At 34.1% G+C, this 24413-nt stretch overlaps 1 protein-coding gene across 3 annotated transcripts; it reads right to left on the bottom strand.

Moving 5' to 3' along the window:
* Positions 1 to 92: 92 nt before the first annotated feature.
* Positions 93 to 24283, bottom strand: LOC143340520 (scavenger receptor class B member 1). 3 transcript variants are annotated; one of them, XM_076762583.1, is made up of 11 exons: positions 23990 to 24283; positions 21066 to 21164; positions 16479 to 16570; positions 16233 to 16393; positions 15765 to 15909; positions 13451 to 13651; positions 7291 to 7451; positions 6891 to 7177; positions 6067 to 6185; positions 4383 to 4508; positions 93 to 1811 (listed from the first exon to the last, which is right to left on the bottom strand). In XM_076762583.1, exons 2-11 carry the CDS (start codon positions 21097 to 21099, stop codon positions 1521 to 1523), a joined length of 1617 nt encoding a protein of 538 aa, XP_076618698.1. In that variant the 5' UTR covers positions 21100 to 21164; positions 23990 to 24283; the 3' UTR covers positions 93 to 1520. The 3 variants fall into 3 exon arrangements, with proteins under 3 accessions (XP_076618698.1, XP_076618699.1, XP_076618700.1); XM_076762584.1 differs by lacking the exon at positions 23990 to 24283 and adding an exon at positions 23603 to 23623; XM_076762585.1 differs by lacking the exon at positions 23990 to 24283 and adding an exon at positions 21484 to 21502.
* Between the last annotated feature and the right edge of the window lie 130 nt (positions 24284 to 24413).

The following is a 24413-nucleotide window of genomic DNA, read 5'->3' as shown; positions in this document are numbered from 1 at the left end:
TCTAAATTATAAAAGATTAACCAAAAGTTAGAGTTATATTTATCTAAACATTTCCCTCAATGTTTACTTAAAATATTTGTGACATGGAAAACAATATTTGAAAGTATTATATTTTATAAATTTGAAGTATATTCTTATATTTTTAACACGATTACTTTTAACAACTAATCCATTTAGTAGTAAAATAGAATATTCAATTGATTTTTTATATTCGTTAAAAAGTCGAAATTTTTCAATAATATCTTTGTTGAAAAGTAAATAAAATACAAAATGCACTAATACGTATAAAAATGTTTCGTCCGAATACTACAAGGAAAAACGGAAATTTGTCAAGACAATTCAAATTTCGATAAGCAATATCAACGAAAACAGAATGTAATTACATCAATGATCATTACTTTAAAATTTTTTGTTCTTGCGATTGCATAATTAGTAATACATATAAGTGAAGTCTTTTCTTTTCAACAAACTATAATATTCGTCTGTTGTACCGTTACATTCGAGTATATTGCTAATAATATTCGTTTTTTCTTCAACTTATTGTATAATACATGAGCATGTAAATATGTTTTGCATTGATTATGTTAAGGATGTCACAAAAGAACGAGACAAGTCAAAATATAAAAATTTCTCATTTTAAAACAATTATATCTTGTAAACGAGATGTCAGATTGCAAATTAAAAAAATTCCAATCTTGTTCGATACGAGAAACTCTTGTTTCAGTTAGTCCCATACAAGTAGTTACATACATATGTACCTAGATGGAGCATCCAGTAATCTGTCAAATGTACACGGAATATTAAAACAAATGTTCGTAAACTTTGAGGGCATATATTACTTACTAAATCACGTAATACGTAACTACGAAGATACGAAGCATGCGTGAAAATGGAAGGACATTTTACAGATATCAAAAGTTTACGGTAAGATAATTTCTTCTTTCAAAATCGTACACGACGAAATCATTTACGTTATTAAGATCGGAAACCCTACTAACTCTGACAACATTGTTTCTTTCGATCTATGTCCTCAAAGTTTAAATCCATCATTAACGTTTGTGCGACTCTTCCCGCCTAAAACAAGGCGATGTGGAGTAGTTTCAATTATCCCAACTTGACAGATGCGATCGAATGCGTTTAGGTTATCATTAAAAAAACGAAAAGAAAAGTAAAATAAGTTGAAATATTATGAATCAATCGGAATCAAAAAAGGGTTGAGGCACACGGTAATAACGTCCTGGGAGAATAATATCGATCCACAAAGGGAATATTTTTAGCACGAAACCCTGAATGTGTACCGTAACGTAGAATACACCTTATACCTCCGTATTCCGAGTCTGTTAAAAGTAGTCGAGAAACACCGCGAGAACAAACGCGTACAAGAGCTTACGTCTATCTCATTATTATTATTTTGTCTTTTTTTTTATTTAAGGAATGCAAAGATATTTTTTATTAATTTTAACGTTGTAACACTTTTGTACGACTTTTAGCTTCGATAGATACTTGCGAGAGACAGTCGATTAACTAAACAGATCGGTTTTTGACGTGATCTTTTTGATGGCCGGTAAAATACGCATTGTCGTGTATTGGCCGTAGTTCAACGGTATCCTTAAATCGGTGCTGTCCCTCCTCTCATATAGAAGCGGTGTTTGTTGTTGATTGATGGTCCTCACCATGATTGGTATTGATGACACGATCATCGTGACCCCTGCGATCGCCAGTAACCACATTATTACTGTCTCTGCTATCGGAAGCACATGAATGGCCAATCTCATGATAAGAAGTATGTCGTCCGGCACCGTAAGTATAGTCTGCAAACAAATTTTTAACGATGCAGTGGTTTCTATATTTATAATTATACAGTCCTGCTATAATGTCTAATCGTGGTTTTGATCGTCAAATAGGTCATCCGCCATGACAGAACAATTCCACTTCGGTGACTTTACGAACCTGGCCTCTTTCCCGACTTCGACATTTATCTTATAACGTGTCCTTCGGGGTTTTACCGACTTTGTGATGTGTAATGTACAACAGTAGACAGTGTAATGTAAACTCCGCCAAATTGTTATAAGAATATTTCTATGGTATACAGTTGCTGTAGTACTCAGCGACGGTTACAAGGGCACAGACATTCAAACCTCCCCTTGGCGAAAAAAATCAATTATCTGAATTTTAATCCCTTCAAGCGTTTTTCGTTTTGTTAAACATTCATTAAAATTGTAATACTTTGCTATTTATAATTTCTGGGGATGAGATTTTTGAATCCTAAAAATAATTTGGTCGTTTCACGCGGATCTTCTCTTAATGTATGGAAATATGCAAAATCCGGCATTTTATATGCACAAAAAAAAAATAAAGTCTCTTTCAATGCTGAGAGCGCATAGGGGAATCGGCAACTCGAAATGCATTTGATCCGAAAAAGGACGTCGAAATATTTGCATTTCAAGTAAAGACGTAGAGGTGTCAAGGTTAACTTCGTTTCTTTAAAAGGAATGTTGTATCATTCGTAAGCAAGTTCAATGACTTGTCACACAAGTTCGTTGGAAATCAGATGCGTACAGTGAAAAAGACCTTGAAAGCGTACCGTCTACCAGCACATTGCTTAATAGGTGGTTCAAATTTCAACTTAATGGGCGATAATATCGTTTCGATATGGCCTTGAGACCTTTACACGCCTTCAGTGACCTTGTATCGTTGAACTGGAACTCACTATAAAACGTTATTTTACCAAAATTTTTCTTAGTTTAAATAAACATGCCTTTGAACTGTGAAGATTATTTTAATCATTTTGACTTTTGATAAAAATTGATAAAAATAACATTGCATAATTCACACGGGGCCGTTGTTAGAATATCCGTATCACTGATATTGTTTAAGGATTCAAGATCAGGATTCGTAAGGATTTATTTTTATTAATCGTGTTTGTTAAAATTTATATTCACGTAGTCATCGAAATGGTTTCGTGTAGCCAATTTCAGAGACTTAATGCATTATTGATTCAACACTGTTAATAAGAGCAAGGTTTACTGGATCAACCTTAATAACGAGCCCTCCAGAAAAATCTGGACGAACAGTCAATTTACTTTTGTAATCTCTTTTATATGAAGCTCGAAACCTGGTTCGATTTACATAATAAATTACGTACAGTCCAGGACAAAAAGATAGCAATTGTAATCAAGTTTGAATTTGCTTACTTGATAAACTTTCAACATAGTTTAAAATGTGACGATTCTTCTTTTTCATAACACAGATGGTTGTCTTATTAATTCCATATACAAGGTGTTCGGCCACCCCTGGGAAAAATTTTAATGGGAGATTCTAGAGGCCAAAATAAGACGAAAATCAAGAATATCAATTTCTTGACTGAGGCTTTGATAAAAAGTTATTAAAAAATTAAATTAAAAAATTTCAAATCGTTCTGGAAAAATTATTTTCGGTTGAGGGGGTCAATTACAATCATTTTTGGTCATTAGACATACCCTCGAAATCCTACCCACTTTTGAGAAAAAAATTCGAAAAGGTGTGAAATTTTTCTACAAAATTAAAAAATTTCAAATCGTTTTGGAAAAATTATTTTCGGTTGTAGGGGTCAATTATAATCATTTTTGGTCATTAGACATACCCTCGAAATCCTACGCACTTTCGAGAAAAAAGTTCCTTACCGAAAATCTAATTTGAGGCCGGAAATAGTTCCCCGAAATTTCATGCGAATCTTTAAAACGTCATAACTCCTGAACGGATTGGACGATTTTAATGTTTAAAAAAGCAAACTACGCGTATTTTGATGGAGAATATGTACAAATCGCAAAAATATTCGAAAAGTTGGTCCTTGACCCCGCAAAATGAGAAAAACCCCATAAAAATGGTCCACTTTTCCAAACAGCCATAACTTCTGCAATAGTGAATATATTTCAGTGAAACTTTTTTCTAAGGTAGAGCTCATGGGTGCCTACAAAAAAGTATTAGACAACTTTTCTGTAGGGTGTCAAACAAAATTATGAAAAATCAAAAACGAATTTTTGAGAAAAATCGACAGGGGGTAGGTGCCCGAATTTTTAGGCGAAAAAAAAAATTTCAAATCTTTCTGAAAAAATTATTTTCGGTTGCAGGGGTCAATTACAATCATTTTTGGTCAATACACATACCCTCGAAATCCTACGCAGTTTCGAGAAAAAAATTCAATACGGGCGGAACTTCAAACGTTAATAACTTTTTAACGAAGTCTCCAGCAACAAATCAGTATTCTTGATTTTCATCTTATTTTGGCCTCTAGAATCTCCCATTAAAATTTTTCCCAAGGGTGGCCGAACACCTTGTATAACTGTTAATATTCTTACGATACAAATTTTCTAATGAATGAAAATATAATTAAAGGTACTCACCAGATCGCTCCAGAATAATGGTATCGTCATGTCGTTGAAAACCTTGATTTTGGGGTTGTATTTCGTAGAATACATAACCAGGTTGATCTGTATTCTCGAGTTAACTTTCATTGGGATGCCAATCGTCTATGGAAAAGAAGGCAAAACGTAACCGATTAGTCATTGATTCGAAAAGATCAAGTTCGAATCGGATGGTCTTTTCTGAGTCGACTGAAATTTCTGAAAACGATTTGCAAGGTCGACGTTGTCGATGATTGGTAATGGTTAATGCTCCTGGTTTTACAGGCAGTTAGTTGTTATCGGTGTCCGATTAGGTAACTGACAGACTTCGACTGGCTTTCAAATGCGTTCTTCTTGCATATCGTGTTTTTGCTTGTGAAATGTTTAGCAATACGGCGGGTTTCTTGTCGCGGAGAATGTGATCTTGATAAAAATCCTGGGCGACTTCAAGCGTTTGCAGCGGTTTACGTTTTTTAAAGTATACGAACAAAAACCGAGTTACGCATAAAACGACAACGTACGACCAGTTTCACATTAATTCCCTGCTATTCGCAACGAAATATTTTATTGTGATGTATGAAATGTCAGGGATTAAGAGAAAGATATGTATTTCAGATTGGGCATTCGATAACACCGATTCTATCAATCTTTTCTCAGAAATTGAAGACTGTAATAGATATTTTCTACGCCGAGAACGTCAAGAATTTTGAAAAAATTGATTTGGTTAATAGTTAACGAGTAGGTTTGCTATAAAAGCAAATTAACCGTAGTGGAGTAACTCATCGTAAAAGCGGGTTAACTGGATCATTTTTCAACGGAAATTTAAGGTCATTGATATATTTTTAAATGGCAATTTATAATTTTCTTTCGATATCTTTGTAGATCAGGGGTGGCGAATTGGAGGCTTGCGCGCCAGTGTGGTCCCTTCCCCTACTTTTCTGATCTGCTTGCGCGCAGAAGATCTTGCCCCCACTACGTCTATTGTACAGAGCTCGCCAGGGCATCTAACTAGTATAGAACCAGACGGGCTGTCTAATGGTGGGAGAATCGGTTGGCTGGTAGTGGGACTCTTGTGGATCTTGGCGGAGAAGATTGTTACCCCTATCCGTAAAATATGAAGAAACAAATCTAACGACCTTATAAACCATATTGTTTCTTATCATTCACTCTCAAGAAATGTTCATTTTACTTATATGATCCGAAGTTACTAGTAAGAGAAATTTTTCTGGAGGTACAAACAACGTAAGTCGAGGAAACGTAAATCAGGGTGTGACTGTATTCGTCTAAATAGGATAGGAAGCAAACGTTTTAGTGCAAATCTATCAAAGAGTAACTGTTTGATAATGTTAGAACATATTAATGTTAATTTCTCAAGATCGAATGATCGAAACAGTATGGTTTATGAAGTCGTTGGATTTGTTTTACCATGCTTCACAAGGATATCGAAACATATTATAGGGTAGCATTTAAAGAATTATCAATGACCTTAAATTTAAACAGTATACCTTTATTCTAAATTTTTTCGTTGAAGAATAATGGAGGTATTCAGGTGTTCCCATTTAAATGCCCTGTTATTAAATAATTTTAGCACGTTTCCTGAATAAAAGGATACATGCATGTAATCCGATAAGAAGATAAACGTTCTAGGCAAACTGCTTCATTACTCATTTGTAAGGTTACTCACTGGTTCCAGAATGATCTTCGCGGTGTGCTTCTCGGGATCGGGATTGAGGCCTTCGACTCCTTCGAGTAAACTTGGATCGGCATTGAGGAAATGTGGCAGAGACATTGCTGCTGGGATACCTGTAAGCGATGCAAGATTATGTACAATTAGAATGATTACGTACGCAAATATCAATTTTATGAAGTAACTTATTATTCCCACGTGGAAGAATACTGAAGTATCAGAGAACTTAAGATAAGCTGTAGGATAGATCTTAGCGATAAACGATCAATATTCGTTTTGTGAATTATTTTTTATCTTCGAAAACGTATTCAGGGAAGAGATCTTTTCATAAATTTATTAGACCAGCAAAATGTTCTGTAATAATGTTAAGCATGCATTCGCCCTGTAAACTCTGTTTGTAAAGTTCAAACTTTGACATTTGATGTTCCAGTCTGGCGAAGGTTCGCTGCCGGAGTTCCTCCATTGTGTTTAGGATGCTAAATGCGCTACTTACGCGGAGACCTCGATAAGCAGTGGGCTGGCAATTCGAGGAGTTCAGGGAAATCAACGTTTGGTGAGTCATTTTTTTGTCAGAATTGTAATACGATGTTTAATTCGAGCGATTCATAGTTGATCTTTTATTGCAACGACTTTTAACTTGTTTTATTTTGTGACACGCCTATATTAATACTATTTCTACCGCAGGCATTAGAATTTTCTAAAATCATTTTTTCTTGACAATGTAAAAGGATAATGGAATTCACATTAACGATTATTTGCATTCGAATGCAAAGGTGTCTTTTCTTTTTTATTTATGATATTGTTATTAATGATATACTTACTGTAATAGCATGGTGTTATGTCGGAAAGTCCTTTCTTCAGGCATGTCTTCAATTTTCTACAGAAACACTTGTTGTCCGGATTCTGATCCGGCGGATCCAGGAAATCATCCGACATGCTGTAGAGATATCCCTCGAATCCGTTTTCCAGCAACACTTGCTCTTTGAAAACGATCGGTATCGCTCTACAAAACGATTTTCTGAACACTCTGAATATGGCGTGCTTATCTAAATTCCTCGGGAACAATTCTCCTTCGGTGGAACCTTGAATACGATTACAGATAGTGTTTCTGCAACACGAACGATTCACAGTGATTATTAATAATATTTTTGTGATACGGACCGGTTCACATTGTTTCACACGATGGAAATTCTCGATTATGATAATGCCATGCATTCTTACTCTGGATGTGTTTCGTTTCCTTCTGGTTCTTCGTATCCCCATTGAGACATTCCTGGACTACCATTGTACGTTTCGATACTGAGATAACGTCCATGCTCGTCAGTCATATTTTTGTTGCCCTCGACGTTCATGAAGACGACATTCTCTCCTTCGTCGTATACCTGTACGGGAATCATACGTTCCTTTATTAAAATAATTATATTTTAATATAATTTTAAGAATCCTATGAATCCTCAAATAGTAGACGTTCAAATAGTAGAATGTTCAGATAGTTACACATTTGAATAATGTAGATTTAATTGTAGCGTGAACGAATCTATGAGCACAATAGATGACGCAAAGAAACGAATACTAAATACACTGAATACGAGAGGATAGTCGACAAGAAAGACAGATTTATCCTGCATGGACTTCACGAAGTGTGTCTAACTGGATCCCTTTCACGAGTGAAAAGATCAAGTTGCGAAATACGAAAATGCCTAGAAATGAATCCTACAATAGTTGAGAAACGATAATGAAATCAATCGAACGTGCAATAAGATTCTTAACGCACCTTTTGATCGTCTCCGCGAACAGGATTATAATTAATTGGAATAATTTATCACAGTCAACCTTATAATTTCCTATAATCATAAAACCCCCCGCCTTTTAATATTTTTAACTACGCTTTAGCGAAGTGCTTCCATCGGCATTTAAAAGTTTCCAATGAATGTCAACTTCTGTTCTTTCTATCTTAGTAAATTAGCTAAGAAAGCTTGTAAGTTCCCTGTACGAGACATAATGATGACTTCAGGAAATTGAATAGGATTTATTTTATTCTTATAGCTTTCGTAATCTCAAATGTTGGAAAAGTTGTTGTTTAACCCCGTCAAGTGAGAAACATCCTATAAAAATGGTCCAATTTTTAAAGGACCATAACTCTTACAATAGTGAGTGCATTTTATTCAAATCTATTTATGAAGTAAAGCTTATGAAGATCTACAAAAAAGTATTAAACAACATTCCTGTAGAGCATTAAACAAATTTATTAAAAATAAAAAACGAATTTTTAAGAAAAATCGACAAGGAGTAGCTGTTGAAAATTTTCGACAAACAAAAAAATTTCAAACCGTTTTGAAAAAATTACTTTTAGTTGCAGGTGGTAATTACAATCACTTTTGGTGAATAGACATACCTCCGAAATCTTACACACTTTCGAGAAAAAAATTCAAGTAGGTGCTCAAATTTTTCGACGAAAAAAAAAAATTTCAAATCTTTCTGAAAAAATTATTTTCGGTTGCAGGGGTCAATTACAATCATTTTTGGTCAATACACATACCCTCGAAATCCTACGCAGTTTCGAGAAAAAAATTCCTTACCGAAAATGTAATTTGAGGCCGGAAATAGTTCCCCGAAATTTCATGCGAATCTTTAAAACGTCATAACTCCTAAACGGATTGGACGATTTTAATGTTTAAAAAAGCAAACTACGCGTATTTTGGTGGAGAATATGTACAAATCGCAAAAATATTCGAAAAGTTGGTCCTTGACCCCGCAAAATGAGAAAAACCCCATAAAAATGGTCCACTTTTCAAACAGCCATAACTTCTGCAATAGTGAATATATTTCAGTGAAACTTTTTTCTAAAGTAGAGCTCATGGGTACCTACAAAGAAGTATTAGACAACTTTTCTGTAGGGCGTCAAACAAAATTATGAAAAATGAAAAACGAATTTTTAAGAAAACTCGACAGGGCGTAGGTGCCCGAATTTTTAGGCGAAAAAAAAAATTTCAAATCTTTCTGAAAAAATTATTTTCGGTTGCAGGGGGCAATTACAATCATTTTTGGTCAATACACATACCCTCGAAATCCTACGCAGTTTCGAGAAAAAAATTCAATAAGAGGACAAATTTTTCGACGAAATTAAAAAATTTTGAATCGTTCTAAAAAAATTATTTTTAGTTGCAGGGATCAATTACAATCATTTTTGGTCAATACACATACCCTCGAAATCCTACGCAGTTTCGAGAAAAAAATTCTTTACCGATAATCTAATACGAGGCTAGAAATGCTTCCGTGAAATTTCATGCGAATCTTTAAAACGTCATAACTCCTGAACGGATTGGACGATTTTAATGTTTAAAAAAGCAAACTACGCGTATTTTGATGGAGAATATGTACAAATCGCAAAAATATTCGAAAAGTTGGTCCTTGACCCCGCAAAATGAGAAAAACCCCATAAAAATGGTCCACTTTTCAAATAGCCATAACTTCTGCAATAGTGAATATATTTCAGTGAAACTTTTTTCTAATGTAGAGCTCATGGGTACCTACAAAAAAGTATTAGACAACTTTTCTGTAGGGTGTCAAACAAATTTATTAAAAATAAAAAACGAATTTTTAAGAAAAATCGACAGGGGGTAGGTGCCTGAATTTTTCGACGAGAAAAAAAAATTTCGAATTGTTCTAAAAAAATTATTTTTAGCTAGGGGGATCAATTGCAATCATTTTTGGTCAATAGACATACCCCCGAAATCCTACGCAGTTTCGAGAAAAAAATTTCTTATCAAAAATGTAATGTGTGACCAGAAATGTTTCCTTCATGCATATGTTTAAAAAATCATAATTCCTACACCGATTGTAGGATTCTAATGTTTTAATATTTAGAAATTCTAAGAATATTCGAACACTTGTTTATTAATCCCGTAAAGTGAGAGAGATCCTATAAAAATGGCACAATTCCTCGTTTTTATTACTTCATATTTAGGTATAGTCCAATTATCCGGCATATTTGATTTGCTGGGATTGCCCCAGTCCCTAGTATGCCGAATAATCGGAATTTTACTGTATCTGACATTAAGAACCAGTGGTTTAGTATATATATGAACGGTTAACCACTTAATGGCCGATTAAAAAAAAAATCAGTTCAATTCTACTAACGACCCTATCGTAACTATTTGCTGTAGATTGAATTGGCTGTAGTAGAACTTTAATGGCTTGCTTTATTAAAAAATAATTCACATTAAATCGTATAAGTATGAACGAAAAACTAGCAATTTTTGCGTAAGGCCGTTGTATTTCTTTTCCTTCATTTGCCATATTCATTAGTGTTTTTATAAAAGATTTTTTTTATAAAAGATTCAAATGCAATTACTTTTTGGTGAATCCAATATTACTTTTGTTAAAATTAATACGCAAATGTTGAGTTTCCGTTCTCTGCTATCGGACTACCCTCTTAACGTCGCCAACAGCTTGGGAACAGGTAGCGTGTCTGTCATAATCGTTTTTTTTGTGTGTGCAAGAGTCGTTGACACTAACCTCGTGAACCCTGAAACGTATGCGTAAACAGTGAAAGGATCAACTGCTAGAAATAATTGCGAAAACTGTCGAGTTCGGTACAGTCTTGGCATGGGTATGCAGGTACAAACACCGAGGTGCAGTGTCGCGTTTGTTTGTCCATGCGTGTGTAGAACGTTATTCCGTTCGCCATCGCGATTTCAGGCCGCGGAAGCGTGTACGTATCATTCACACGAGCAGGTGTGTTTAGCAATAGGAAATTTAAAATGATTTGGTCGATTCACGTGTGGACAAGGTTAGTTGGTTGTGTCAATAACCGGTATATTTTTTTTTCCCTTCATTTTTTAGGTCGTTTTTCTGAACGTCGATAGTTTAACTCGTACGCAATACCAGCGAGCTCTAAACTCGTATATTTGCGTCGAGTTAATGGTCTAAAGCTCGTGCCTGCATTTGTGACTAATTATCGTGCTTTACCCTGTCATTTTCCTCGAATATTTCTTTCAATTTGCCCCGTACGTGTTCGCGTTTTTGATAAATTACCTACAATGTAGGTGGAACGATATTCTCGTTGCATCGTTGTATATCATTAACTCGTGAAATATCGTTACTAAAATTATTGTATCAGAGCGAAATTATTTAAGGAACTCGAAACTGTGTCTAGATAAATAAATTAGATGAAAACAGAACACGTGAAAGTAGACCTGTTCTTTACAGTCGCTTCTAGTTTCTTGAACATTATTGAGACTAAATGAGAAAATTTATATAAATGAAACAAAAAGAAACGTTTATTCTTGTTTGGGAAACCTTACTGCTACCTATACAAAACATAAAACGATCTGGTTGGCCAAGACCCCGATCCTGAAGTGACGGGTAAATGAAAACATGAATTATTTACTTATTACTTGGATTTGTCACAACATAAGTTGTTCATATAAGTCCTGTATTTGTTACGGTTGTATTTTGTCATTTTTTTATTTAATTAAAGTATAGAATCTATATTTACGCGCAAAGTGGAACGTTAAAAGTCGATGATTATGGAAAATGTAAAAATATTCAAAGACCCTCCCTTATGTAGGCAAGAAGTAGTCTTAAAATAAACTCTTCGTCGTAATTGATGCAATAATCATTAATTACGTTCCTTAAAAAAATTATTTTTCTAGTATTTATCACATGTACGATTATTTATCTACCTCGTTATAAAACAGAAACATCTTATCGACCATTAATAACTGATAAATACCGGATATGTGCACTAGAAAAAATGTGTTCTGACTGAAAAAAACCTGTGATGTCGTAAATATTTAGCACACTAGCTACTATGTTCTTTGTTGATTAATGCCTCGTAAATTGTTGAATATTTAAATAAACGGCTAAATAAAGATCAAATGGTTTTCGATTTTCTATCTGCGTACGAAGCCTTATTAAAATCCATGCGAAAAAGTAACACGTCTCATGGCTCCCTTGTAAATGCAAATCACAAACATAAATGATAATTTTGGTCGTTCACGTTTTATTATACCACCGATTACATTAATAAAGCGAAATGGTTTAATAAGTATGTAAGCTCGAAACGTGTCGAATCGACTATTTTATCTGTGTGTTCCTTTAAAAATTGTCTATATGCTTTCGTCCAAAAGTGTGTCTAAATATTTTACTGCAAGGACACACGAGTGTTTCTGAAAATTTATGTTCGGTAACAAAAATTCCTCTTTGCGCCGTGAAATGTTTGCAAACAGCAAATACTTGTTTCTTTGTTCAACGGGTTCTGCCGTACGTGAGCGTTGTTAATGAAATTTTTTATGCGATTCTGTGTAACCAAATGACACGCAGCTTGATTGTAGTTTGTAAACAATTGCCGAACAAAAGCTTCTATAGGTTGTTGCAAAGTTTATTGCACTCTTGCGGCATAAATCGTTTTTTCAGATACGTTGCGTTGATCGAATAATTATATAAAGTCGAAAAATTCCTAAAATTTTGTAGATCTCCGTGGACAGTTTCAATTTATTACACAGAAAGCTGTAAGAGTAAAGTTTGCTGAAACTTGGACAGATCTTCTCGTAAGATAACTGAAAAATTTTGTATCCTTGCATTGAGTTTACAACCGATGCGTTCACAGACGGACATTACCCTTTCAGTTTTATTCCTATCGTAGATTATAGATTACCGAAAAATTTATCGCATTTGGGTAACATAAATTGTTTTTGATATACGATGAGTTGATTGAATAATTATGTTAAGTCAAATTTGCCACGATCCTTTGACATTTTAATTAATTATTCAGAAATTTTATATCCCCCTTTGATCCTTTCGAAAAGTACTTGCAAAATTTTATAACTTCTCGTTAAGTTGTTTTCAATCGATCACAGAGATAACATTGCGTTTAATTGTTATTTTCATAGACAAAGACTTCTACGAAGGATATACAGATCATTATTTAATTAAATCAAAGACAAGTTAGAACCAGTATTACGCTACGTCTGACAAATTATCATAATTATTTAAATGAATCGAAGACGTATTAAAACCAGTACTAAGATATATCTGACTAATTATCGCATGAACATCATTTATGTATGTTCTGAAATGACGTATTATGTTCGTAGTAAAAGTCAAACAGAACTAATTTGTGATTACTTAATGAACTATTTTTTACTTTTTACTCGTTATCTAACAAGATGATACCATCTTTAGTGATCTCATAAACATTTATTTAATAAATTTTCGAAGAACGGAGTGACGCATTCCGTCAAACGATAAAAAACATTTGGAAATTGCATCACAGCTTCCATTTTTTTCTTGCGATTCGATAAACGTATCTAGAATCGTTCGTCGTCGTAAGTAATAAATCGTTATAAATACAGGTTTTTATAAACTGATTACTCACCCTGTCGAGTAAACCAAACTTCCGGAAGTCGATGAAGCTTGGCAGGACGGTGCTCGCTAAATCAATCAAAGTGTCATCGTAGCCCCAAAGATAATCGTAAACGGTGATGTTCAGAATAGGTTTGCTGTTCACTAAATTAACCAGATTCGCCCAAGGATAATTTACGAAAAATCCGGCATCGTGCAATGTCGAAGATAGACCCTGTAATCAGTTTTAGTTTCACGCTTTTTTAAAGTATCAGATCAAAAATTTCAAGTTGCATCTTCATTAGAGTGCTACGTCACTATTTTGTCAAAACATTTTTCAAAAATATTAGAATTTCTTAGCACGGAAGATCACAATGTTTGGCAATACCTATAAATATAGATACTAATTTTTAAAGATATAATTCAGTAAATCAATAGTAAGACCAAAATTAACAGGTAAACATTTAGAGTTCAATTTGAGACTTGTTGCACCATCTGTTTCATCTGTTTCAGTATATTTCGAGCATTTATATTCGAGGTCGTATAGCACCCTCTTTTTTTTGTTATAAGGATCTTCTAATAAACTCACTACTATTCGATTTCTATTTATCGATTCAGCGATTTTTCTATATAAAATACTTTTTTGAATGTGATTATAGAATTGTATCAATTTCACAAATGTCTTTAATAACTCTTAAGAGCAACGTGAAAAATACTTATTCTACTTTGATTACCAGCTTTATGAGATTAGAAGCGCAATAAACGACACGACACTACAAAATATGTAAAAATATTACTAGTAATCACGGGCATTTTGAAAAAAACAATTTTTTTAAATGTAATTGTTATGGTAATTCATTCAGTGAATTCTATTTATGTACATCGCACTGCTTGTGTTGATCTTTGATTCTAGATTTGTAGTACGCTTCTACTTATAGTGGTACACGATTACGACAAATTATTGTTTGGTGCGTAAATGTGCCTTTCCTTACATTTATATTATCATTAACGTCATTTTTTTTTTAAACTTTGAAGAAACCATGAATAATTATTCCTCAAGGAAGAAAACCTTGAAAAACGAATTACGACTACCGCGACACGATGATACTGCAATTTTATCGAGTTCCTAGGTGTTTATTCGATGACAATAAAACGTAAGGTGAACACGTGTTGTTTAATTGTATAACAATCGTTGCAAAATATTTATTATCAAAAGATTGTTACTGCGAGTTTGCACTCGTCAATCCGTGAATTGTAGTCTAGTTTTAATTTATAATTATTCTTGTATGATTAGTATGTGCTCGGAAATCGAATAAAAGAAAATAATTAGTTGTCAGAAGTGAACGTATAAAAAACAGTGGTAAAAAAATCTTGCTATAGACAGTATTCTATATGCAAATTAGCGATGGCAATTGATGAGGATTCGTCACATCATATTAATGTCCAGACATTATCGAGACGCGATAATTGCTAATAAATTAATAGATACTTTCCATAAATCATATATTACTGTCGGGCTTCTTCTTCTTTCAATCAATATGTCATAACTAGACTCCGGATATACATATATGCATTTATAGAAAATTTAAATTTTCAGAAAGCTATAGAATGCACTTAATATGCAAAAATATAAGAAATACTTAAAGTAAGATACGAATTATTATATTTAGGGGTTGAGACAACTTTTTACAAAGCTTCCATTTCCTTAATTCTATTAATAAAAATATGAATTTGCATAAGGATCCCCAGTCTAGTGATAACGTTTTCCTTTATAACTATGCTTCGTTATATGTCTTTATTAAAATATAATTTACAAGTATTTATTAAAAATAAAATTCATAGTTTCGAGCATAGTATTTAATATTACAAATTAGACGAATCTATTATCATATGTTTTGTAATACTAAAGCCTGTAGTTTTTTTATCAATTTGCATTTATTTCTTGTTTACTTTTGATGCATGTCGGACGATTATCATCAATTTTGTGTTCTGAATGACTCACGTCATGATTCAATGATACGAAAGGTTTTATTTCTTTAATTATACCTTTGCAAAGTGCAGTAACGATTAGATCAGTGGCTTTTAACCTGCGGTCTGCAGACCAGAAATTTTATTTTCATTTATAATTTTTTTTAAATAATTTTTAAATAAAGATCACGAAACAAAATGGCAAATTGTATCATTCATCGAGTTTTATGTAAAATTGGCAGGATTTAATATATTTATAAGAAAAAACGTGGACGAATTTATTACACGACCTAATATTCTGAGAAACGTTGCATAGAAATGGTTCATGAGTTCGATTAAATTTAAAAAAGGGTTCGTGGAAAGAAAAGAAATTCACTTACCAACATGGGTATATTTGGAACGCGTACCAAATCCTTTTCTGGATCTCCTACAGACATTTCTGGGACGTACACTACCGTTCTTTTCGGTATGTACGAAATCGTGCCGTTATTGTGCCACGTGACATTCTGATTTTCTAAGATTTCCCTGAAAGCAGAAATCGCGAAATATTTGCGCAATTAAAGTCGTGTGTGCATACATAAATTATGTCGAGAAGATAATAGAGTGTAACTTACTGACAAACTAAGAGTGCAATATTATTTGGCGAAACACGTATCAAAAGTATGGATTTAATTGCTCGGAAAATATTTTCATGTTTGACATTAGCAAATGCTACATTAAACGCGGTAAAACAAACTAGAAAAGCTATAATTGTACTTGTGCAGTCTACTGTGCCATGTGTATTCTATTAACGTTCAGCTGGTATAATCGATGTATAATGCTATTGCTATAGATGTTACGTTACTCACTGATATACATAGGGTCCGATTTCTTCGACTTTCAATTTTTCTTCGCCTTTGAGGAATTTTTCTTCGTTGGTAATGTTGAATAGATACATTTGAACGTATACATTGATGGGTGGTTTTCTCCATAAATTGAAAATCAGCGAATTTGGTCTTAAGTGCAGATTCTGAAACACGTGTGCACATAATTGTTGCAACGAATCTTGCACAAAAAAAATTTTGTTAAATTGTGTAAAGTTTGAGAACACTTACATATTCTAATATTGTTTTTACAGGATTAATTATGTAGAATATGTATGCCAAGATGCTGCAACTAGTGCCCAGGAGGAACAGTATTATACACTCTGGAACAGGAAAAATTACTAGTCAGGTTTAAATAATTTAAAAATTTATTATGTTTCATGAGCACTAACAGTCCAGTTTGTGAACTGCTTCACTATCTCATATAACTTCATTTAGTTTCACGCTGCATTAGATTCAATCAGACGACATTTATAATATACTTTTTCGTTTCTTTGAAAGCGAAATCCTAGTTTTAAAGTACACGTAATATCCAATCATGTCTTTTTGAATGAAATCAATGGAAAGAAATTGCGTAATAAATCGAAATCGGAATATTAAATTATTTGAAAGAGAATTTATCAGTGAATTCATTAACCGATAAAAAATTATATTTTACATCCGAGATCGGGCAGATAAATTTGCTATTCCGCGGCGTTTCGTAATAAGTTATATCGGAGTCCTTTCTCGCATATTCTGTCGTAAAACACGATAGAGCATAATATACGAAGGTTGCTGATTTAATGACTGCTCTTTCCATGAAAATAGGAAAAATAGTGTAGTGTGCTTTCGTGCGTGTTTTCTAGCTTCTGAGGTCGTCGCGATGTTAAAGTCTGATTCAATTTATGGCCGATTCAATGGAAACCCGCGATACCTTGACAAAACAGTAAATCTTGTCGCATTGAAAATCAGTTATCACCTTACATTCTTACACCTGCCAATAATACGTTTGATATTTACATAGTCATTGCAATACAAGCAAATTGATACGTGTTTAACATGATCCATAATAGCGATAGTTATTTCAAATAAAATAATATATTTATTTGGATAGTGACCAGGTCTTGTTTATATATCTATTTGTTTGTTTTTTCATTTCTTTTTAATGTGTCTGATTATCTACTAAACTGATTTCAATTAAACCATCTCTGTTCTGTTCTGTATACGCATATCAGACGTATAGATCTCTTCAAAGCAGATAACTAATGCACAATTATAAATACAATATAGTTGTGTCTGCTCGCAACCGTATTGCAGGAAAACGATTCGAGATTGCAACAAAACTTAGAATGTAGCTCTAAAATAGACCAAGACAAAATATCAAATACGTAACATCGCATAATTCTTGCCAGGAGGAAAATAACTCCAGTAATTAGTAGTTTTACTGGATCATATAAATTCTTATAAGGTTTTCAACGTGTTAAAATGTTTTAAAAATTCCGACGGAAATTGCTTCCAATCTACTTTCCAATTCTACTGACTCTAGTCAACAGCGAACAAAAGAATATAACTGTTCCAAGCACTGCAAAGTGTTAGTACTTGTTCGAAGCTTCCGTTTAATTCGTCAAATAATTTTAAATCATTTTAACAGACATTACAATGCAGATTCGAATGTAAAAATTTCGAACGTTCGTCAATTGATAAATGTTTAAAGATTTTAAGATATCCACGGAAAGATTTGAAAATTCAAGTTGCGAATGCCGTTGATGGGTGTCAATCATGCCCTACGACACGTTATGTGATTCACAGGTACCGGTTCACCTTGACTCAAATTCCAGATTATTCGATAACTATCAATTAAAGAAGACTTGTTTACAATCAAAATCATTGATTTAATCGGTTACAGACGAAATGGGGGGGAGGAGGGGAATTGTTCTGCTTCGTCACGTGGCGCCGGTTCACTGGTTGTTCGGTATTGGCTTTTACTTTCAGTTGCAGGATCTTTATTGCGGTTTAATGGCGACGCGATCTGGTTAAGTAAGGACACACTTAACGACGCGTACGTTTTTCTTTTTTCCTTTAAGTATTCGTCGATTACGGGTTAATCTTTTCGCGTGTCCGCGCTGCAATTTACGATTATTTACGAGATAAGATTGTCTTATAACATACGAGTAACGACAAAGTGTTTGCAAAAGTTTCACGATGCACACAGTAGGCTGAAAAACTCGAAAACGTGACCAAAAATCAAAGCTTAATAAATTGATACATGAAAAAAGCAACTCAATTTCTGTATAGATTCGAATGACAAAGTGATATTAAACCGGTGTATTTTTGACAGTTTATTTATTCTAAATATGAGAAAGCAAGGATTGCAATAACTCGACTCTACTTCCTCGTTTCTTCGGTAACTTCTTTTTTGCTTTCGTTTTAACGCCACGATGTCAAGATAGATGTGTATTATATCGCAGCGTTCATGTTACCTTTATGACAGGACGCAGTCGTAACACGTGCTGTCACCGTCTACTACTAAGTATTTGTATATTAAAATAGCGCGTGCATCAAGCTGTAATGTCATAGCGAAAGCGCGGTATGTTAATGTCGTTGTGCTTGATCTTATAATTGTCGCGGCTGACAAATGTCGTTTACTTTTTTAATTCCGTCACGTGTACCGAATAGGAAACGTTTCTCGATCAATATTCGTCGATTACTCACGATCAAAAATTAGAACGTCTATTATTATAATGGAAGTCTTACACAATTCTATAAAAACCAAGTACATAGAAATAGTTGTAACGTACATATATAGAGATTCTATCGAAGTTTTATATTAAAGAATTAACAATATTGCCGATATTGTAAGGACAAATCGAGAACGCATAAAAACGTGGTTTATGTAGATGGGCAAATTAGCTGAAAATGAATTTCACAAAAAAAAAAAAACATCGATGATGATCGTAATTTTTTATCGAAACTGAAGCAAAAAATGAAGTTAATGGAACATGATTAGCATGAAGAAACGTTTACTTTGAAGTAATGTGCACATTATTTGCTAATAACATGAACGGAATGAATGCATCGCGACGTACCATACCAAGTTTGATTTATTCCAGCTGTAGTTCAAGGTTGTGAGTTTCAAACTGATTTTTCCAGCGTCGAGATAAAAGTTAAAAGTATATCCGGCGATAAGGGAGCGCGGAAACATTCTAACGTTGAAAGAATGAAATTACACATTAAATATGGAAGGTTATCTCGTCTACAAGACATTAGCTGTTTATTAGACCACTTAACGGTTACACAAAATTGTTTACAGTCATAACACGAGGTATTTAATTTATACACGAACACGTATACAATGTTATGACTTCCCTTAGATATATGTAATGTTTTACGAAAGCTTGTGCGCGATTGCGTTATCTAATTAGGGAATGCTAAATAATATACAACGAAATTGATCAATGACCGAGACTTTCTACGGGGATGTTGCTTCGTGATTAGTGTTGCCGGATTCGAAGTCCGTTGAATTTACCAACGAATATGCAACAGACAACCTTGGCGGAATGTTCTTTGATACTCCGTACATTTGGACCATTCCCTGATTCTGTGTTCGATAATTTATACAAGGATTCGTTAAGGGGTTACGTCACCTTGGCGGCCTCAGTTCTACGAATAAAACATGTAATGCCGCAGAAAAAATATTTATTATACATTAGACGAGGGTAAACAAAATGGCATTGTTTTTAACAACAGTCTCTGTGTCCATCTTTCATGGTTTTATTCTTTTCTTTTTTAAATATATGATAGATAACGTGCCTAAAGAAATTAGCGTTAAATTTTATCGAAATCGAATTTACGACATTAGTATTATCTGGGACACTAGTATAAAAACGTAGTTTCACATTAATATTTGCACTATCGCTTTAAGCGTCGTGGATTAGTTCTATATTATTTTCAAAGGTTCAAATTATGATTTTATAAAATCAAATTTGGATCTCTTTTTCACCGAGAAGTGGCATGACTCCTTAATCAACGATTCGAGGCTATAGTTGTTTAGAAATTCCAAAACTGGCATTCTCAAAGCTGAACATCCTTAAGATTTAAAAATTTTATCCTTAGAAGTATACAAATATACTTATCAATAAACTATTGAATATGCAACACAGTAGTTTCCGGGAAAAAATACTTTGATTTATATTAGGACGTCGTATCAGTGGTTTCAATATCGTAACTTAAAAATGATAATTGAAATTTATATTTATCGCCAATTATTATTGGAATAGGAATATGATCGATGCAAACATGTTTTTGTTTACAATAAATGTTTCTACTTTCGGTTTAGGTCTTCCTTGATACAAAGAATTATTCATTCAGATTATAATATACAAGAAACGAAGAAATAAAGCCTCTGTCTACGTAAAACTAGTTTATCGAAGGAAAATGTTCAAACGATTATTTACATGTAACTATCCTTCCTTACGGCAATATGCGACACTTAATTGTCGGTAAATCATCGGCACCTTGACATTTGTCGACTTATTCTATATGATGCTTGCCATATTTTTTTGTCCGCATCTAATATGTATTTTTTTCGACTAATACTTTACATATATCGCTTTATAATTCAAATTTCCAAGTATGTTGCGCAAATGCAGCAAGAACCTCCGGTATTTGTAATTAAATTATGAAATACCGTGTCCGAACAACTTATCAAAGATTGATAAACGCATTTTAACATCGAAACGAACATTTATCGATGGCTTTGGGTTAGATTCTGGATTATTATATTTCCCTTCTTTAACACGTTCACCGTATTAACGTCCACGCATGCAGGTGATTACTCACTCTTGAATTGCTGTAGTGGGATCGTCAATTTCATGGTTATGACCTGATTTGTTTAACTTGTCCCTACTCGTCTTTTTTCGTCTCCTTGATCGCAAGATCCTGAAACAGAAACGAATATATATATATTTTAATCGATATTTTTCTACCTCAATTTCATTAGTCAATTTAAAGCTACTTAAAAGCATTAATTACGCGATAAGGATCGCACTTTATCGATTCGAAAGGTACCAGTAAACGTATGCAAAAGTAAAAGAAGCTTCGATGTTCGAAGATTAACATAATTACAGTCGGAGTTAATTTTTCACATATTCGTGATAAGCATTACATTGCTTGTATTTACGAAAATAGAATGTACTCTTTTGCGAAGCGATTCGAATTTGCAAATGGTTTCCGTTAGTGTAAGAACACGAGTACACACGTTTTGTTAAAAATGCATATTTGCCCTCCATGAATGAATAGAACAGGAAGATCCAAAATAAAGAAGCGCTAATAGGTTGTGTCGTGCGTGATTCGTCGAAACGTTAACTGAAATTCCTGTCTGGATGTACGAAACACGGTATTTAACTGTAAGGTATGTACAACTTCTAAACACCTCGCCGCGAAGTTGGTCGAAGTTATTGACGCTTAAGTCTGTGTTTGCGCGCCGGTTAGAATAACTTTTTCTTTCCTCAATCCGGGGGTTTTGTTTCTTAATTTTTGTCCGTTTTTTGTTTTCCCCTGTCCAATGGCTCTCCGTGAGTCACGGCTCGAAGATGCATTTACGTCGCGTTAATGTAGATCTCCGTCGCTGTTGTGTATTAACGATTTGCAATGTTAATCGCGACTGGTATTGCAGCAATAACGCAACGAAACATTGCTTCAAGAAGAGCTTCTGAACTTTTATCGTGCGTATGAATAATGGATCGTTTCTTACTAGAGATCCGACTGAATATTAAACTAATTAACAATCTTTGAATATGTATGCGTGTTGTTGACGACCGTTACTATAGCATTAGAACGGAAGAATAAAAATGGCAAAATTGAGCGTCAATTAATTAAAAATATACAAATCAATGACGAATATCGAACGCAAACTTTTTACTAATCGGAAAGTAAAAGGATTCACTTTTGATTGCATGTTTCGTGTTCTTACACATTTAAATTCCATGACTGTATATTTTATGAATTGAAATAATTATAATTTCTTTTGTATATTAGTAATCTAATAGATGTAGACGCTCGTATATCATATAGTAATACAATTCTTTTTATCGCTATAAAGAACTGAGTCAGTTTCATAATTGTTTCTACCTCGATTAATACGATATTAATTTATATTTCTTTCACATATATTGCAATCATTAATTGATACATTAACAAAAACATGCGAGTTGACGTCTGCATTGGTGTCAGGTGTCAGTTTCTTTTGTGTAATACTTTCATTTTGATAAATGCAGAATTAGTAAAATAATCTTTTTGGTAGAGAAGCTAAAAAATAAAAATTGTTAAAAAGTGTTAAAATGTAGTAGTCACGGTATGCATGAATGCAGTATCGGCTATCTTTACAATCGTATGAATATTCATTAACGAAGACGTTATTTTTAATCGTGCCGTCGAATCTTTCGCGGACTGTGTTTAACGTAAAAGTACGGAACTGGAAAATTAAGATGAACGTTGAAATCGCGTGCATTCCACTCGGCGGTTCTGAAGTCGAATTCATCCGATGATTTTAACGTTTGGTCAAGCGAAAATCTTTACGTTGAGAAGCGTGCAACGTTATGAAGCGCGATTTCTCAATCGCGAAGGTAGAATAATTCGCGTTAGGTATTTCCAATCAACGTCATGCATATCGATATCAGATATTTTCAAAACTGTTTAGAATACGCAAATCAACCGATGCATTGCGCGAATGAGAGATTTGGTGTTATCTTTACGGAGATAAAGATTTGTTAGTAATTACAAAGTGCAAAGCGTTTAATAAGACGATTTCCGTTTGCCTATAAATCTCAACGCGAACAAGCATCGACGATTAATTAACAGTAGATTTACGGACATTTCGATGTTCGACGTATTCACATTAATCAAATTCAATAGAAATTGCCAATAAATAATATTTACGAGTTCTGTGACTGCAAGTGAAATCTACGAGTTCAGGAAATCTGGCGTTAAAGTCTCAATTTTTCCTCGCGCGCGCACAAAATAGTAAATCGACGAAAACACTCCTTATTTCACCACATTAAAGTTTCTTTTTGTTTCACTTAACTGTTTCATTTAATTTCAAGTTGACGAAAAACATATTCGTAATTCTTGTACACAACGATTCGTAGGTATCGATAGTCTATGTTCTCGATCGTGGTTCGATTCTTGCGTCCATTACAGGAGCAAAGCAAATTTGCTTGACGCGCACACGACCGATAACGTCTTTGAAACACAAGAAACTAAGTAGCCTGACCAATACGAACTATCTTGTCATCTTTCATTACGCGTCTTGCATTAATGTCAGGACATAAAGGAAAAGAGAGTGCAAATGCAGAACCGTGCGTGACACGGGTATCTACCGAGATCTTTCGGAGGAATCAGAGCTGGTCAAAGAGAATATATTACGATGCTGGTCAACGGAAATATGCCTATATTCCGTATATTTAATTAATTTTCCGCAATTTTGTTCCGACGTTTACAAATTTATAATGAGCCACGGGTATTTATTCGCCGACCGAGGTGGAAAAATAATTCCTTCGTTCTCGAGGAACTTATTAGAAGTGAACACGTTTTACGCACAAACGCCGACGGTGTTACGTTTACAAAATTAATTTATCGACGATCACGCGATCGACAAATTTATCACTCACTAATATTATTTGTTAAATATTTTAACAGCAGCTTCGTTCACTATTGCGTCGAAAAGACGTTATTCGGGAAAGAGATCGAAATTCGGTATCACTTACTGAGAAAAATGTCTTCCGTGGTATTCACTATTATAAAACACCTGACAATCGGTCGAACGAAACTGCACTGTTCACACTTCCACAGTTCTTCCGCGAATGACTGATTATTAACCTTTAATGATGCAGGTCAGAAGTCGTTCGTGCAAACGATCCTCTGATCTTTTCAGAAACGTAACGCGACTATCGCGCCGAATACGGAAATCGGAAATTCACGGTGTCTCGTTAGAAGACGCTTTATATCGTTTTGTATGTTACACTCTCCCTCTGTCTTGTTATTAGTGAGCACGAGACTTGTGTTCACTCTGCTTTATACCGTCTCCTGATCACTAACCCCCATACGACGCCGGTGGAGACAACGTTCAAGACTTTTCTCTTTGCCATCGGTACCAATAGCACATGACACGATGCGAACGAGACTTCGCAC

Source organism: Colletes latitarsis, chromosome 3 (assembly GCF_051014445.1).
Source record: "Colletes latitarsis isolate SP2378_abdomen chromosome 3, iyColLati1, whole genome shotgun sequence".
Classification (NCBI taxonomy): domain Eukaryota; kingdom Metazoa; phylum Arthropoda; class Insecta; order Hymenoptera; family Colletidae; genus Colletes; species Colletes latitarsis.
This window is presented reverse-complemented; position numbering and strand designations above follow the sequence as displayed.

Coding starts and splice junctions, on each gene's coding strand:
- LOC143340520 (XM_076762583.1), bottom strand. CDS start 21,099: ATGAAATTGACGATCCCACTACAGCAATTCAAGA. Junction 16,571..21,065: donor CCCACTACAGCAATTCAAGA/GTGAGTAATCAC, acceptor TTCCTGTTCCAG/AGTGTATAATACTGTTCCTC. Junction 15,910..16,232: donor ATCGGACCCTATGTATATCA/GTGAGTAACGTA, acceptor TTCTGCTTTCAG/GGAAATCTTAGAAAATCAGA.